The sequence below is a fragment of the Theropithecus gelada genome, chromosome 15 (assembly GCF_003255815.1).
Source record: "Theropithecus gelada isolate Dixy chromosome 15, Tgel_1.0, whole genome shotgun sequence".
Lineage (NCBI taxonomy): Eukaryota > Metazoa > Chordata > Mammalia > Primates > Cercopithecidae > Theropithecus > Theropithecus gelada.
The window spans coordinates 40,917,884-40,935,500 of NC_037683.1; the positions used below are offsets into that span (position 1 = coordinate 40,917,884).

The window sequence follows — 17,617 nt, forward strand, 5'->3', positions numbered from 1 at the left end:
AAAATCAAACATCATATGTTCTCACTGATATGTGGGAGCTAAGCTATGAGGATGCAAAGGCATAAGAATGACACAATGGACTTTGGGGACTTGGGGGGAAAAGTGGGAGGGGGGCAAGGGATAAAAGACAACAAATATGGTGCAGTATACCATAGGCTGCACCATGGTTCTCACAAATGGGTGCACCAGGTTCTCACAAATGGGTGCACCAGGTTCTCACAAATCTTCACTAGAGAACTTACTCATGTAACCAAATACCACTTTTACCCCCAATAACTTATGGAAAAATAGAATTTAAAAAAAGGAATGTCTGCTTTTCTAAATAAAACTATCATGTAATTCTCATACATGTCTTCTGGTAGAAGGAGGCATTTATTTTTCTTAGGTATTACAACTGGGCTGGGAGCATGAATTGAGATGAGGGGTGTGTGTATGTGTGTGTGTGTTCAGCTTTGGCAGATATAGTCAGATAATTTGTGAGAGTGAATGTACCAATTTACATTCTCAACAAAAATGTTGGAGAGCTCCAGTTGTTCCATATCTTCACCATCAATCAATACTGATTGCCAGACTTTTTTACTTTACACATTCCACTGGTCATGTAGTGGTAACTCATTGGAGTTTTAATTTGCTTCTGATTAGTAATGATGTTGTATACCTTCTCATGTGTCTTTTAGGCACCTGGATATAATCTTTTAGGAACTAGGGCTACATGTTTCAACATGAATAAGTTTCAAATACATAATATTAAGTTGAAAAAGCAAGCTGGTAAATGGCATACAGTATAATACCATTAATTTAAAGATGTAAAATAATATGGTTTATGCATAATAGTGTATGTGCACATGTACACATACACACACACACACACACACATAAAGGTAGAAACATATGCATGGGAATTGAAACCACCAAAATCAAGGCAGACTGAGGAGACAGGGAAAGAAGGGTATTGGAAGATAAATGGAAGCTTTCAAGTGAATCTATAGTTTCGTTTAAAAATCCTGAAGCAAAAATAAGAAATGCTCAGTTTGATCTCTTCTAGGTATTAGGTACCTAATGTTTTTTCTGTTCTCCATTGTTTTTTGTTTGTTTGTTTTTGTTTTTTTTGAGATGGAGTCTCACTCTGTTGCCCTGGCTGGAGAGCAGTGGTGCAGTATCATCAGCTCACTGCAACTTCCACCTCCTAGGTTCAAGCGATTCTTCTGCCTCAGCCTCCCGAGTAGCTGGGATTACAGGTGCGCCATCACGTCCAGCTAATTTTTGTATTTTTAGTAGAGACGGGGTTTCACCATGTTGGCCAGGCTGGTCTCAAATTCCTGACCTCAGGTGATCCCCCTGCCTCGTCCTCCCAAAGTGCTGAGATTACAGGCGTGAGCCACTGCACCAGGCCCTGTTCTCCTTTCTTATCTCTATGCTTAAGATAATTAAAAAAAAAAAAAAAATCCAGGCATATACAAAGGCAAAGAGAATGTGAGTACAGTAATTTATAAAGAGAAGAGATGTAAAAGGAGTAGAGTTCAGTTTCCTCATCCAAGGACAAACTGGACAAGAAGATCCCAAAGAGCCTTTCTATCTCTGACATCTAATGATCTCTAAATAGTAATTTGATGTTTGCGCCTACATTGTAGTGTGACTAACAGCAATAATATTGATAATGTAGTCCTTGAGAATAAATTTCTCCAACAAACAGAATGCTTTATAGCTAAGGACTCATCATCCCTACATAGAATGATAGGATGTATTATTCCATTTTATAGATGAAGAAATTGAGGCATACAAGAGTGTTATTTATTGAGAAATTAAGCTCACAGAAAATCTTTAAAAATCCTGATTGCAAAATTGTAAAGGCGGGGAGTGGATACTGAAAAGGAATAAATATAATTATTCATTTAAATTTCAACAGTTTTGAAGGCCATGCCCTTCATATTAAATCTATTTGATATTCACATTTACTCATTCATTCATTCATTCATTCATTCATGTATTCCCTAAACAAATTACTGTCTTTATTAAGTGGCAGAAGTTATGCTAGGACTGTAACTATGAAATCAAGTAAGACATGGTCACTGCCTTCAGATAGTTTTACTGGGGGTGAGATCTAGATAAGCAAAATCTCCAATAAACTGTGGTGATGAGTTACGGTAGAGCTATATATGTACTGAGGGGGAATATAGAGTTGAAGGGGACTGGGGTGTGGATTGTTTGTTGTGTTTGTGTATGCATGTGCAAAATAAGAAAACCTAATAGTGTTACCTGGTATAAGTGTTCCTGAAAAGTTTCAGAGGTATTCTTTTTCCTTTATGTAAATCATTAATATGGAAATAGCATATCTTGAAAACTGAAAATTAACATTCAATTTTCACAGATGAACTGAGAATTGTTTATGAATTTTTAAAAAGGACAATGCAGCCACAACCAGAAGGTTCTTTAATTTTTGTGTTTACTGTGATATAATTTTTCAAAGTGGGTAGGGTTAATCTTCTTGAAGCCAAAAAACCTATTGGAAGATTAAACATGCATAACTATTAACATATAATAATATTTCTAAAGTTTTTTTTATCATTATTAACAAATGTATCTGTAGAAGTCAGAGAAATAGCAGCCTCCCTGGAGCAAAACATTTCTAACAATTAGATATCTTTTGTGAGAAGCCCAGAAAAGCTATGATCAATTGCTTTCTTGGATTAAACTGATGGTTCTAAATGAAAAACAAATTAGGTGCAGATGTTCAGTATATTGAGATTAATTTTATTCTCATGGGTAAACCATTTCTTCAGTTTCTTGGACTAACAGTAATTTGTTTCCAGAGAAGTGAACATGTGCCAAAATAACTAAGCCAAGCAGCACAGCTCAGTAAGTTTTTCCACACACATATATATAAAGTAGATAAATGTTTCCAATAAACAAAAGGTCTCGCATTTGTATTAGTAATGACTTTCTATAAAAGTAAAATAAAATCCATTCAACCAAGACATGTCAGAACCTACTAGATTCAGACAGATTCAAAAACAAACAAAAAGAGCTACTTGCCTGGGGCTCCAGCCTAGTAGAAAAGAGACAAATAAGCAATAATTACAATATAAGGTAATGGGGCTCAAATAGAGATGGGAGCAAAACAATTTGGGAATATGAGCTTTTCCCACTAATGAACCCAAGAAAAGATAACATAATATAGTTCACTATCACACACACACAAATACTAAAAACATAATAAATAATATATGAGAATGTTTGGTCTTCTCACGTCAGTAATAACAATGACTATATATTATGGGTATAGATATTTTATAAAACACTTATGTATTACAAGGTAGATCAATCAGCTTTAATTATCATTTAATATCTTCATCCATGATCTTTGTAAGCAACTTAAGAGCAGGAATCATGTTGTCCACCTTTGTGTTCCAAGGCCCAACACGATGCCTGTTACATAATAGTTTTAACACATGTTGAATGAATGAATGTATACACATATACATGAGTGTTCATAATGACAAAAATAGCATACTTCTGCATTCATGGATACCAGAATTGAGTGGGACAGACAATACTTGGAAAGGATATTTGATATCCAATATATCAGAAGGTTCACTAAGCAAAGGGAAATGAAGTTTAATAGGGACGGGTACTGAGAGCACCTATCTATAAGTTAACATATGTGATTCATTTTTTTCATATTCTCTCTAGTTGTATAATTATGACTACATAGTAGATATTCAACAAATGCTTGTTGAATGAACACTTCTATCTCCATAATATATCTCTTAAACCCAACTCCTCTCTATTGGCCTGAACTATAATAGCAATCTATGGATCTCCACTCTTTCGCTTCCAAAGTAGCTTTAATTGCCATATTAGTCCCCCTAAAACACAGTGATCATGTAACTTTTATTTTCAAATTTCCCAAAAGGCTCCCTAGTATTCAGGATCCCTCATTAAAAAAAAAAAAAAAAAAAAAATGCATAGGGAGTTCATAGTACAAAAGCCTGGAACTGACACAGAGCAGATACTAAATGGCCAAAAATTAATGAACTAGGTTGTGTTGGGAAAATTAGTTATCCATATACTTTAAAGTGAGAATGGATCCCTATACAAAAATCAATGTTATGTATTAAGAGATTTAAACATAAAAGAAAATATAGGATAATTTAAAACAATCTCTACTCAGCTCTCTAGTCTCCCAGCTGTTGTTTAATACTAGGTTTCTTAGAGCACCACCGTATACAAGCACAGTTTAGCAATCTGCTAAAAACTTGCGAGGAATTTGTATCCAGATTCTTGCATTCCTTCTCTGCAATTTCCTCCTCTCCAGGATTTTGACCTTCAAGTTATAGCCACTATTATCTCCAAACTCTGCCTCAGTTTCTTCAGCCCAGTAAGACTACTGCGTCCTGTTAGGGTTGTATTCTTTTGCATTCCAATTTGGAAAATGCCATAAAGAAAAGGCCAGGATGAATGTGGTGCTCACTTCATGTGTTTCTCGTCTTTGAATGATTATAGTCTCTTAGATCCTGCCTGTGCTGATTGTTCTCAATGCCTTCAAACAGTGTATACAGTATTTTATTCAGTTTTTACAGATTTTTTTTGATAGGCAAGTTAGTTTAAAATAAGCCATTATGGCCAGAATCGATGTCTAGTTATGAAACTGTCTTGTTGGTTTCTCATTTTTCTGATTCCTTGTTTTTTAAATTTTTTTTTAATGTATTTACATTTTTTTTTTGAGGCAGGGTCTCACTCCAATCCCCCAGGCTGAAGTGCAGTGGTGTGATCTCTCCTCACTGCAGACTTCCTGGGCTCAAGCGATCCTCCCACCTCAGCCTCCTAAGTAGCTAGGAGTACACATGCTCACTACCATGCCCAACTAATTTGCGTGTGTGTGTGTGTGTGTGTGTGTATTTAGTAGAGACAGGGCTTTGTCATGTTGCCCAGGCTGGTCTCAAACTCCTGCCCTCAAGTGATCCACCCATCTTGACCCCCTAAGGTCCTAGGATTACAGGTGTGAGCCACCACGCCCTGCCAGATTCCTTCTTTTAATTATAATGTTAAATAAAATAGATATTTTTTGAGACAGGGTCTCACTTTGTTGTCCTGGCTGGTCTGAAACTCCAGGGCTCAAGCAATCCTTCCACCTCAGCCTCCCAAGGAGCTAGGACTACAGGTGTGTGCCACTACACCCAGCTAATATTTTTTTGTTTTAAATAAATAGAGTCCCTATATGTTGCCCTGGCTGGTCTCAAACTCCTAGCCTCAAGAGAGCCTTTTGCCTGGCCTTTCTAAAGTGCTGAAATTACAGGTGTGAGCCACTGTGATTGGCTGATTTCTTCTTTCATATCTTTAAGCATTCCATCAGTGGTTATTTTATATTGTGTCTCTAATGATGCCAATCACTGATTTTTTCATAGACTAAATCTGTTTGTTGTTTCTGCTCTTATTCATAGTAGATTGCTCCCTTATGTGTTTGGTGATCTTTCATTGTCAGTTCATGTTTGGTTTATTTAATATGGGAAAATCCTGGAAGTTTAAGGTAAAGATGTTTTCTCTAAAGAGAATTTGTGCTTGTGTCTGTTTGGAGGCAAGGAGTATTACAGCCTTGGGACATATTATCTCCAGTTATTCTTTGAAAATTATTTGTAGATCATTTACTATCTTATTCCTTAATCAAAGATAGTATACACTATCTTTGATTTCTGAATGCTGGTGCTTTGTATAAAGCACAAATGAACGAACACAATGCCCAGATTTGATTGGACACAGGAGAATACTAAAGAATTATTACTATCCTTTGCTGGAAATTCAGATCCATTACTGCTTTTGGCATGCATGTAAAAACAAACAGCAACACAGAGAAAGGAAGAAAATGCATAATTATCAAATACTTGAAAGAACGTGAAATCTGTTATGAAATCAACTATGTAAATACTGCCATATAAATCATAGTTCTATTAATTCTTTGATACTATGAAAAACTTATAATTAAAAAAATCAAAGTAGAAACAAAAAAACAAAAGAAAACAATGCATGGTATCTGATGAAAAGATTACAGCTAACAAGTCTGGTTTTACATTGCTCTTCTTTCAACCATCTTGGTCATATAATACTTCTACAGGATGTTATACTGTTGGATCATCAACTGAAATCCTCACTTGTTCCATGTAATCTGCTTGCCGTTAAGCTAGGTTCCTTCACTTCACATTTTTGAAGCTGAGTTTTACACCTAAATCAATCATAATGAAAAATCTGAAGGGTATCAAAGTCTTAATTTTGTGGCTATTCCCAATGTGAACTGTTTGCTCTTTTATGATAACAAGTTAAATGGAGTTAACCTTTCTCGAGTGAATAATTTCATCAGCTGACAAGCCTAAATGAAAGGTTATAAATATCCGAGCAGTAGTTAAAACTCAGATTGAAAATGAGGGAGATTTTTTTTTAAATTACTATAATAAAAACCAAATTCAAGAGAAGTAACTTTGTAAATAACCTGCAGACCCAACTGAGAAGCGCATATAACTAGCATATTCAGTAGTATAACTCAATGTCAGCCTCTTTTTATGCATTCAACTAATGAAAGGTATTTTTCTAACCCCTTAATTAGCTATATCTGATTCACATTTTTAAATAGAAAATAACTCTAACAGTTCCCGCTGGATCTAACTCATTTTAATTGCTTTTTATTCAAACAATTCAGAAATCTAAAATAACAAAAAGAAAATACCAGGACTGGAAATCTATTTTATAGAACAAAATTTTATGGAGGAAAAACAGTTTTTAGGTGAATAAGTCTTTAAATAAATGTAGAAGCTTCCTATTTTATCTGTTTGATGGCTTTAATCTTAAAAATCTGAGCTCTTAATAATACATTTAAAAATGTGAAATCACTGATATTGGCAACATAGTTTTAGATTTTTAAAAGTTGAAAATACATTCAGAAAATAAATTTATTTTATGCCTCTTAATGCCACATATTTCAAGAGACATTTCAACCTTTTAAATTAAATTAAATTAAATTAATTAATTAGAGACAGGGTCTTGCCCTGTCATTGAGGATGGAGTACAGTGATGTGAACTCAGTTCACTGCAGCCTCAACCTTCCAGGTTCAAGTGATCCTCCCACCTGAGCTCCACAAGTAGCTGGGATTGCAGGTGTGTGCCACCATGCCCAGCTAATTTTTAAATTTTTTGTAGAGATGTGGTCTCGCTATGTTGCCCAGGCTGGGATTTCGACTTTTTACAGTAAAAGTAACACTCATTAAGGAAAAAATTTTAAACCGTGAAAAGGAAAAAAATTCCACATATGTTCCCCAAATTTAAACCTAACCACTATTAATATCTTTGAGTACTTCTTTTTGGTCTCTATTTTTTCCCTATACACAGATTGGTAACATAGTTTGATCACATTGTCTATATAAATTTGATCACTTTTTTTCCAATAAACTTTAGATCACAGAATAAATTCTACTGTTCAAGGAACCTGGAATGCAGCTGCTGATAGTTATCTGTGCTTTTACTCTCTGTAGCTTAACGACAGCTTTTAGAGAAAAATATATAAAATCTATGAGTCATGCACTTGAGACTTTATTATCTGTCCATTGCATAGTTTCACTAATCAACTAGCAGATATCACACAAAACATTTACTCTTCAAAGAAATTTTACTTCTCACCTTCTGGGCTGCAAGATGGAGGGCTGTTCTCTGGCTATGGTCAGTTTTATTCACATCTGCTCCTGCCTTCAGGAGAGCATCTGCACAATCCAATCTGTCAGCCAACACGCAATACATAAGTGGTGTTCTCCCAAATTGATCTTCTTTGTCTTTAAGAGCAGAGTTTCCTATGAGGACAAGAAACAGATAGTGATATTTGATAATTGTTATTACTAATATAAGTAGGAACTATATTTGCTATTTATTATCAAGCATTGTGCTAAATGCATTAAATATATCATCTTATTTTTACTTATCCTATGAAGTAGATATTACCATTGTCATATTATATGAAACTGAGGCTCAAAGTAGTTAAGTAACCAGTCTATGTTCACACTGAAAGCAGGTGGGGCTAGAATTTAAACTGATGACTCAATCATATTATGCTGAACGAACATTTTGAGATACAGAGCTACTTATGTTCCTCCCTCACTCACTCTTGTCTTTTGAAACAAATATTTAATTAATGCCAACTGTACACTAGGCATTGCGGTATGCTTTATGAGTGATACAAAAATGAATCATAGGCCAGGCATGGTGGCTCACACCTGTAATCCCAGCACTCTGGGAGGCCAAGGTGGGCAGATCACCTGAGGTCAGGAGTTCAAGACCAGTCTGACCAACATGGTGAAACCCTGTCTCTACTAAAAATACAAAAATTAGCCAGGCGTGGTGGCAGATGCCTGTAATCCCAGCTACTCAGGAGGCTGAGGCAGGAGAATTGCTTAAACCCAGGAGGTGGAGGTTGTAGTGAACCAAGATCGTGCCGTTGAACTCCAGCCTGGACAACGAGAGCAAAACTCCATCTCAGAAAAAAAAAAAGTCACGGTTGATTTCCCTTTCTAGACAAGATGACAAGCTAGAGCAAGTACACAGTATCCTCATCCTCCTGCTAATTACAACTAAAATCCCCAGGGCAAAAGGCAAAATAAATGACAGGCGGAGAAGGGAAGGCAGCCTTGACTAGGAACTTTGAAATTTGAGAGACAACCTGTAGTAAGTTCCCTGAAGCATTTTTTGTTTGCTCGTTTGCTTTTGCCTCCAATCTAGTAAATTATAGGCTACAGTAGCCTATAATCCAGAAGCACCAAAGCACACAGATGCCAAATGTCTCAAGAGAAGTCTACTCTCTCTAGTAAAAAGACTGGCAGGCAGGTAACTCTGCCGAGTGAACCATTTGACTACGCTGTACTCAAAACACATACAATAAAAGAAACTGTACCTCTTTTCCCCACTGGACACTATAGAGACTGTTGGGAGGAGCCCTGTCAAACTACCATGCCCCGAATTAAGCAAAGGATATCAATGAGGTAGTATTTTACCCCTTTCCAACTAGAGAGTAGGAGAGTAGGAGTATAGAGAGGACAAAGTTGGAGGAAGTAACTCTTTAAATTGGTATAAAAAGTTAGGACACTTTGGTATAAAAAGTCAGGACACTTTTGAGCAGCCCATGTGTGAAACTGGTATGAATCAAGATAGCAAAAGCTCTGAGAATTGAACTATAGTTAGATTACTGCCTTGGTTCTAACTGGGCCTGAGCAGCCCAGAGGTGGGGCAAATCAGAAGAGCCCTGCAAGATCTCTGAAAACGAACTTGAAAATGAAACCACAAATTCGAAAGAGAATGTTCATTCTAAACCTTGACAGATTATCCATTTACTAAAATAAGATCCAGAGTCTCATAATACAGAAAATGTCAAAGATATAATACCAAATTATGAAACAACTCAAAAGTTTGGAAAATATTAATGTAAACAAGAAAAGACAATCAACAGGCACTGACACTGTGATGACACAGATATATTAGAATTATGTGACAAGAATTTTAAAACAACTCTCATAAAAATGCTCCAACAATCAACTATGAACACTCATGAAACAAATAGAACATTAGGAATGAAAAAAGAGCAGCAGAATGTAAATATCTGAGAAAAATAATAGACTGTTTTTATCCTCTTTAGCTTTGTTTTTTTTTTTAATGAGGGTCCCACTGTGTTGCCCAGGCTGGTCTTGAACTACTGGACTTGGCTCAAGCAATCCTCCCTGCCTCAGCCTCCTGAGTAGCTGGGGCTACAATGCATGCCTGGCTTACCCTCTTTAATTTTTAGAATTATGTTTCCATGATTGAAAGCAAAAATAACCTTGCTGTATGATGTGGTTCTCAGTTTATGTAGAGGTGATTTTTAAAATAACGATATCAAAAAGAAGGGTAAAGGGACCTAATTAGTGATAAGGCTTCTATATTGCACTTGAAGTGGAAAACACAGACTGTGATAAAATAACTATACATATTCTAATACCAGATCTCTCACACACACACACACACACACACACACACACACACTCAGAAACAAGTAAACAAAAAACCTCCAACAAAGACAAACTATACAAAGAGATTTATTTAAAAACACAATACAGACCCAGCAGGGTGGCTCATGCCTATAATTCCAACATTTTGAGAGGCCGAGGTGGGTGGTTCACTTGAGGCCTGGAGTTGGAGACCAGCCTGGCCAACATGCCAAAAACCGGTCTCTACTAAAAACACAAAAATTAGCTGGGTGTGGTGGTGGCACATGCCTATAATACCAGCTACTTGGGAGGCTGAGGCATGAGAATCACCTGAACCCAGGAGGTGGAGGTTGCAGTGAGCTGAGATTGCACCACTACATCCCAGCCTGGATAACAGAATAAAAACCACAATATAAGATACCACTTCACATACACTAGGATGGTTATAATAAAAAAAGATACATAATAACAAGTATTAATGAGAATATGGAGAAATCAAAACCCTCATATACTACTGGTGGGAATCTAAAATGGTGCAGTCACTTTGGAAAATATTCTGGAAGTTCCTCAAAACATTAAGTAACCATTTGACCCAGCAATTCCACTCCCAAGTATATACCCAAGAGAAATGAAGACATATGTCCACACAAAAACTGGTACACAAATATCCATTGCAGTATTATTCATGACAGCCAAAAGGTGGAAATAATGCAAGTATCCATAAGCTGTTCATCAACTGACGAATGGCTAAACAAAATGTTGTATACCTCTACAGTGGAATATTATTCAGCAAAAGGAATGAAGGTCTAATATATGCTCAACATAGATGAACCCTGAAAACATGCTAAGTGAAAGGAGCCAGTCAAAAAATACCACATATTATATATTTATGTGAAATATCTGGCACTGGCATATCTACAGAGACAGAAAGTAGATGAGTAGTTGCCTAGGACTGGGGGTTGGGCACAAATTTGAAGAGTAACAGCCAAAGGGTGAAGGGTTTCTTTGTGGGGTAATGAAAGTGTTCTAATATCATTTGTGGTGATGTTTGCCCAACACTGAATATACAAAATCACTCAGTTGTACATTTTAAATTTTGAATTGTAGGGTATGTGAATTATATCTTAATAAAGCATTACAAAAAACTCTACCATATATAAATTAAAATGGAATACTAAAAATATTCAAGAAATGGAAAGGACAGGAATGAAAAATAGAAGGAACATGCAGTGTTCAACACAATAAATTAGAAATCTTAAATCTTAACATTCATAATTACATTAAATGTAAATGGTGTAAACGCACCAATAAAAAGGCTGAGATAAAAAAGAAGACTCAATTATATGCTATTTATAAAAAACTCACTTAAAATACAATAACATAGGAGGTTAAAAGTAAAAGAATGAGCAAAACTGTAATAAACAAATACTAAAGAAATGAAAGCTGGAGTTAAGTATATTAATAGCTAATAAGGTAAACTTTAGAGAAAAGACAATTACCAGAAAAAAATAGAGATATTATATAACAATAAAAGGGTCAATTTACCAAGAATACATAAAATTCCTAAATGTATATGTACTAAATCACGGAGCTTCAAAACACAGGCAGCAAAAACTGATAGAACAGAAACACTCGAAAACACAATTATAATTGGTAACTTCAACACTCTTCTCTCAGTAATTGCTAGAATCACTAAAATGAAAATCAGTAAGGACACAGAAGAACTGAACCCTGAAATAAAGCAACAGGATCTAACTGTTATTTATTTAACACTTCATCTAATGACAGCCAGGAATACAGTCTTTCAAAACACCCATGGGACCTTCACCAAAATATACAATGTACTGGGTCATAAATGAACACCAACAGATTTAAAGAACTAAAGTCATACAAAGTGTATTATCTGATGACAATGTAATTAAACTAGAAATCAATAACAGAATGATAACAGGAAATAGAAAATATTTAAGATAATCCATGGGTTAAAGAGAAAATCTCAAGGGAAATTAAAAAGCATGATTAAATTAATAAAAACATATTGTTGTAAGGTTCTTGAACCACACATGAAGGAAGCTTAGAAGGAAATATATAGTAATGAATGCTTTTAATTAGAATAGAAGAATAGTTTCAAATCAATTATCTATGCTTCTACCTTAGAACACTAAAACAGAAGAGCAAATTTAACCCAAAACAAGCAGAAGGAAGTACATAAGAAAAATAAGAACAGAGAGCAATTACATTAAAATCAGAAAGAAACAGAGAAAATCAATGAAGCTAAAAGTTGGTTCTTGGAAAATTAAATTAATAAATCTCTAATCAGATTGATCATTAAAAACAGAGCAGACATAAATTCCCAATATCAAGAATGATATCATTACAAAGCCCGCAGATATTAAAAGGCAAATAAGAAAATGTCATAAGCTACAAACTCACAATTTAAGTGAAATGGACAAATTCCTTGGAAGATATACTCCTTCAAAATCCGTTTAAGATGTAGATACTCTCAACAGTACTTGTGGTAGGATAATTCTAAGATGGCATTCAAGACTTCCAGCCCCTGGTATACATGCCCTGTATGGCCCCCTCCTCTTGAGTGTGGGCAGAACTACGATGTCACTCCCATGATTAGGTTTTGTTATGTGGTAAATGTGAAGGGATTTTGCGGATGTAATTGTCTCTTAATCATTTAACTTCAAGTTAATCAAGAGAGATTAGTTTGGGTTGCTTTGATCTAATCAGGTGAGCCTTTCAAAAGAGTGTCTAGAGGTCAGAGGTAGAAATTGGAAAGATTTGAAGCAGCAGAGACACTTTCCTGCTGGCCTTGGAGAAGCAAAGTGCCATGAATTTTAAAATTGTACACACATACAAAAACTGTAGTCAACTCGTGCACCTCTATTTGATGGAGTTTAGGTTTTCAGGCTCTTTCTGGGCTACATAGTTCTTTCCAGGGTACCTTGTAGCAATTTGAGAGTTCAGCAACACATTCTGCTGGGACTCAAGATCCAGGAGGAGCTTAGAGCTATGACTAGACCATTGATTGACTCATCACAAATGTGCACCTTGATCCCAGAGTCTTCACACATGCTCACCAACGAAAGATTCCCAGGATAATTCAGAGGCCTCTCATAACTTCTGCTCCAAAACGTTAATAAAGAACCTTGATAACTTGATTCTCCACCCAGGTACCAAATTCCCTTCCCCTCCACTGGAAGGTTCACCCCAACAACAGGAAAGAAAAACATTCCCTTCCCCTCCACTGGAAGGTTCACCCCAACAACAGGAAAGAAAAGTCAAGACCTTCCAGGACATCAGAGATGGTTTGCCTTACAGGAGGAGAGGAATAAGGACATTGTTATCTGCTTGGAAAGAAAGGATGGTAAAACTGGGATACCTGTTACTCAACAGCTTTTTCTCAGCTTAAATGAGAGCTAACAAATATTGGGCCTAAGAGGGTTCAGAATGAATCAAGAATTGAACCATTCAAATGTGGCTGCAGTTTCCACATGTATCATAGATGGGAACCTTCTGAGAATGCTAGAATAGGAAATTATGACAATGAGCTGATTTAGTCATAAACTTTATTCTTGCACTTTTCTTTCTTGCTGGCATTTTTATGCAGCAGTCTATGCTAGGGTAGACGGTATACCAATAATTTTGATAACCTATGATGAGTTATGTCTTCTTCTTCTTGTATCTTTTCCTTCTTGATAGCAGTAATTTATAAGGAATCTGTGTAAGTTTGAATGTATTTGAATATACTTTAGCTCTACTTTTTGATTTGAACCCAAAGCAGCACCAATAAGTCTGAAGTATTCTCGCGTGTTTTATTTTTATCAATTAGTTAATTAATTTTTTGAGATAGAGTTTCACTCCCGTTGCCCAGGCTGGAGTGCAATATTGTGATCTCGGCTCATTGCAGCCTCTGCCTCCTGGGCTCAAGCAGTTCTCCTGTCTCAGCCTCCTGAGTAGCTAGGACTACAGGCGTATGCACTGCATTGGCTAATTTTTGCATTTTTTTTGCAAAGACAGGGTTTTGTCATGTTGCCCGGGCTGGTCTTGAACTCTTAAGCTCAAGTGATCTATCTGCCTCGGCCTCCCAAAGTGCTGGGATTACAGGCATAAGCCATCACACAGGGCTCCCATATGTTTTAGAACCTAAGTCAGTGAGATGAATCCCAACATCTAGAATTTGAAGCAAGGTAACTTGTATGGAAAGAATGAAAAGAAAACATTGAGCAGTTTGACTAGAGCATAACTAATTAGATTTTCTGATTTTTAAAAATTTGAATTATATTAAAAGGAAATTCCAACACGTTATTTTTTCAATATTCAGTAACAAATAAATATGCATATAAAGTTGACATATTTAAATACCTTTAAAAAAGTGAATTCTGGGCCAGGTGCGGTGGCTCATGCCTGTGATTCCAGCACTTACTTTGGGAGGCCGAGGCAGGCAAATCACCAGATCAGGAGATCGAGACCATTCTGGCTAACACGGTGAAACCCTGTCTCTACTAAAAATGCAAAAAAATTAGCCAGGCGTGGTGGCAGGCGCCTGTAGTCCCAGCTACTCGAGAGCCTGAGGCAGGAAAATGGCGTGAACCCAGGAGGTGGAGCTTGCAGTGAAGCCGAGATCGCACTACTGCACTCCAGCCTGGGTGACAGAGCGAGACTCCCTCTCAAAAAAAAAAAAAAAAAAAAAAAAAAGAATTCTGCCAATGTGTCCTCTTTTATTTCACTGAGCAGTGGTTTGTAGTTCTCCTTGAAGAGGTCCTTTACATCCCTTGTAAGTTGGATTCCTAGGTATTTTATTCTCTTTGAAGCAATTGTGAATGGAAGTTCATTCATGATTTGGCTCTCTGTTTGTCTGTTACTGGTGTATAAGAATGCTTGTGATTTTTGCACACTAATTTTGTATCCTGAGACTTTGCTGAAGTTGCTTATCAGCTTAAGGAGATTTTGGGCTGAGACAATGGGGTTTTCTAAATATACAATCATGTCATCTGCAAAGAGGGACAATTTGACTTCTTCTTTTCCTAACTGAATACCCTTGATTTCTTTCTCTTGCCTGATTGCCCCAGCCAGAACTTCCAACACTATGTTGAATAGGAGTGGTGAGAGAGGGTATCCAAATGGAAGAACATACCATGCTCATGGATAGGAAGAATTAATATCGTGAAAATGGCCATACTGCCCAAGGTTATTTATAGATTCAATGCCATCCCCATCAAGCTACCAATGAGTTTCTTCACAGAATTGGAAAAAACTGCTTTAAAGTTCATATGGAACCAAAAAAGAGCCCGCATCTCCAAGACAATCCTAAGTCAAAAGAACAAAGCTGGAGGCATCACGCTACCTGACTTCAAACTATACTACAAGGCTACAGTAACCAAAACAGCATGGTACTGGTACCAAAACAGAGATATAGACCAATGGAAAAGAACAGAGTCCTCAGAAATAATACCACACATCTACAGCCATCTGATCTTTGACAAATCTGAGAGAAACAAGAAATGGGGAAAGGATTCCCTATTTAATAAATGGTGCTGGGAAAATTGGCTAGCCATAAGTAGAAAGCTCTTACTCCTTATACGAAAATTAATTTAAGATCGATTAGAGACTTAAATGTTAGACCTAATACCATAAAAACCCTAGAGGAAAACCTAGGTAGTACCATTCAGGACATAGGCATGGGCAAAGACTTCATGTCTAAAACACCAAAAGCAACGGCAGCAAAAGCCAAAATTGACAAATGGGATCTCATTAAACTAAAGAGCTTCTGCACAGCAAAAGAAACTACCATCAGAGTGAACAGGCAACCTACAGAATGGGAGAACATTTTTGCAATCTACTCTTCTGACAAAGGGCTAATATCCAGAACCTACAAAGAACTCAAACAAATTTACAAGAAAAAAACAAACAACCCCATCAAAAAGTGGGCAAAGGATATGAACAGACATTTCTCAAAAGAAGACATTCATACAGCCAACAGACACATGAAAAAATGCTCATCATCACTGGCCATCAGAGAAATGCAAATCAAAACCACAATGAGATACCATCTCACACCAGTTAGAATGGCGATCATTAAAAAGTCAGGAAACAACAGGTGCTGGAGAGGATGTGGAGAAATAGGAACACTTTTACACTGTTGGTGGGATTGTAAACTAGTTCAACCATTATGGAAAACAGTATGGCGATTCCTCAAGGATCTAGAACTAGATGTACCATATGACCCAGCCATCCCATTACTGGGTATATACCCAAAGGATTATAAATCATGCTGCTATAAAGACACATGCACACGTATGTTTATTGCGGCACTATTCACAATAGCAAAGACTTGGAATCAACCCAAATGTCCATCAGTGACAGACTGGATTAAGAAAATGTGGCACATATACACCATGGAATACTATGCAGCCATAAAAAAGGATGAGTTTGTGTCCTTTGTAGGGACATGGATGCAGCTGGAAACCATCATTCTCAGCAAACTATCGCAAGAACAGAAAACCAAACACCGCATGTTCTCACTCATAGGTGGGAATTGAACAATGAGATCACTTGGACACGGGAAGGGGAACATCACACACCAGGGCCTATTGTGAGGAGTGGGGAGGGGGAAGGGATGGCATTGGGAGTTATACCTGATGTAAATGACGAGTTGATGGGTGCTGACGAGTTGATGGGTGCAGCACACCAACATGGCACATGTATACATATGTAACAAACCTGCAGGTGTGCACATGTACCCTAGAACTTAAAGTATAATTAAAAAAAAAAAAAGAAATTGAGCACTGTGAGTTTTAGCTGGGCATGATACCATCCAGGGCAAGACTTTTTTTTTTTTTTCAGCTTCTTTTGTTCTAGGTGTGGCTTTGTGGTCTAAGTCTAGTCTACCTCCTTAATGACAAATTGCTTTCCCTGTGCTCTCTCTTTCCCCTTCCTGCTGACTGGGCTATCACTATAATGAACATATCTGCCTTTGACCCAGAAATAGAAGCATCATGTTGAGAATGGAAGAGCCAAGGACCAGCAGCATACCTGATGGTTTTGTAAAATGGAGTTATCCATCTAACCTACTCTGCCCACATAGCTGTGTACTATTACACAGCTGGGTTCAACTGCTTAGTAGTTGCCAGGAAGACAGGTTTGGTCCATCCAGAGTTGGGATTGCAATATTATGAAAATGAAATATACTTCTATTTTATTTAAGTCATGGTTGTATCAGTTTAGCCTGTGCACTAATGCAGTCATGAGGGAAAGTTGAGAATGGCAATACCTAGAGGGAGTTGAAGAAACAGAGATGGGATTTTTAAATAATGGAAACAATTAAGCACATTTAAGTGTTGACGGAAAGAATTTAGCATAGAAGAAAGGTTGAAGATATAGTAGTCAGAGGGAGAAAAAAAGAAGCAATGTCCCTGAGAAGACAGGAAGGGATGGAATACACAGCAGGTGTGGAAGAACTGGCCTTTAACAGAAAGACGGATCTTTGCTCTGTTTTAGCAGTAAGATGAAGAGAGAAGATGGGTACAGATGGAGGTAGATTTGTAGATATCACGCTGAAAGACAAGGGAGTTCCTACTTAATGTCTTCATTTCCTCTAGTAAGCCTAGTGCATTAAA

General features: G+C 36.9%; 1 protein-coding gene across 3 annotated transcripts in view; it reads right to left on the bottom strand.

Moving 5' to 3' along the window:
• The window catches only part of INVS (inversin), a 190,414-nt gene that overhangs the window by 166,406 nt on the left and 6,391 nt on the right, over nucleotides 1–17,617 (bottom strand). For 2 of the 3 annotated variants that reach the window (XM_025358986.1, XM_025358988.1), the window contains exon 3: nucleotides 7,663–7,829. In XM_025358986.1, coding sequence (XP_025214771.1) covers nucleotides 7,663–7,829 — 167 coding nt within the window. Of the gene's footprint in view, nucleotides 1–2,256; nucleotides 2,342–7,662; nucleotides 7,830–17,617 lie in introns of all 3 variants that reach the window. The other variant, XM_025358987.1, reaches the window with a different exon arrangement.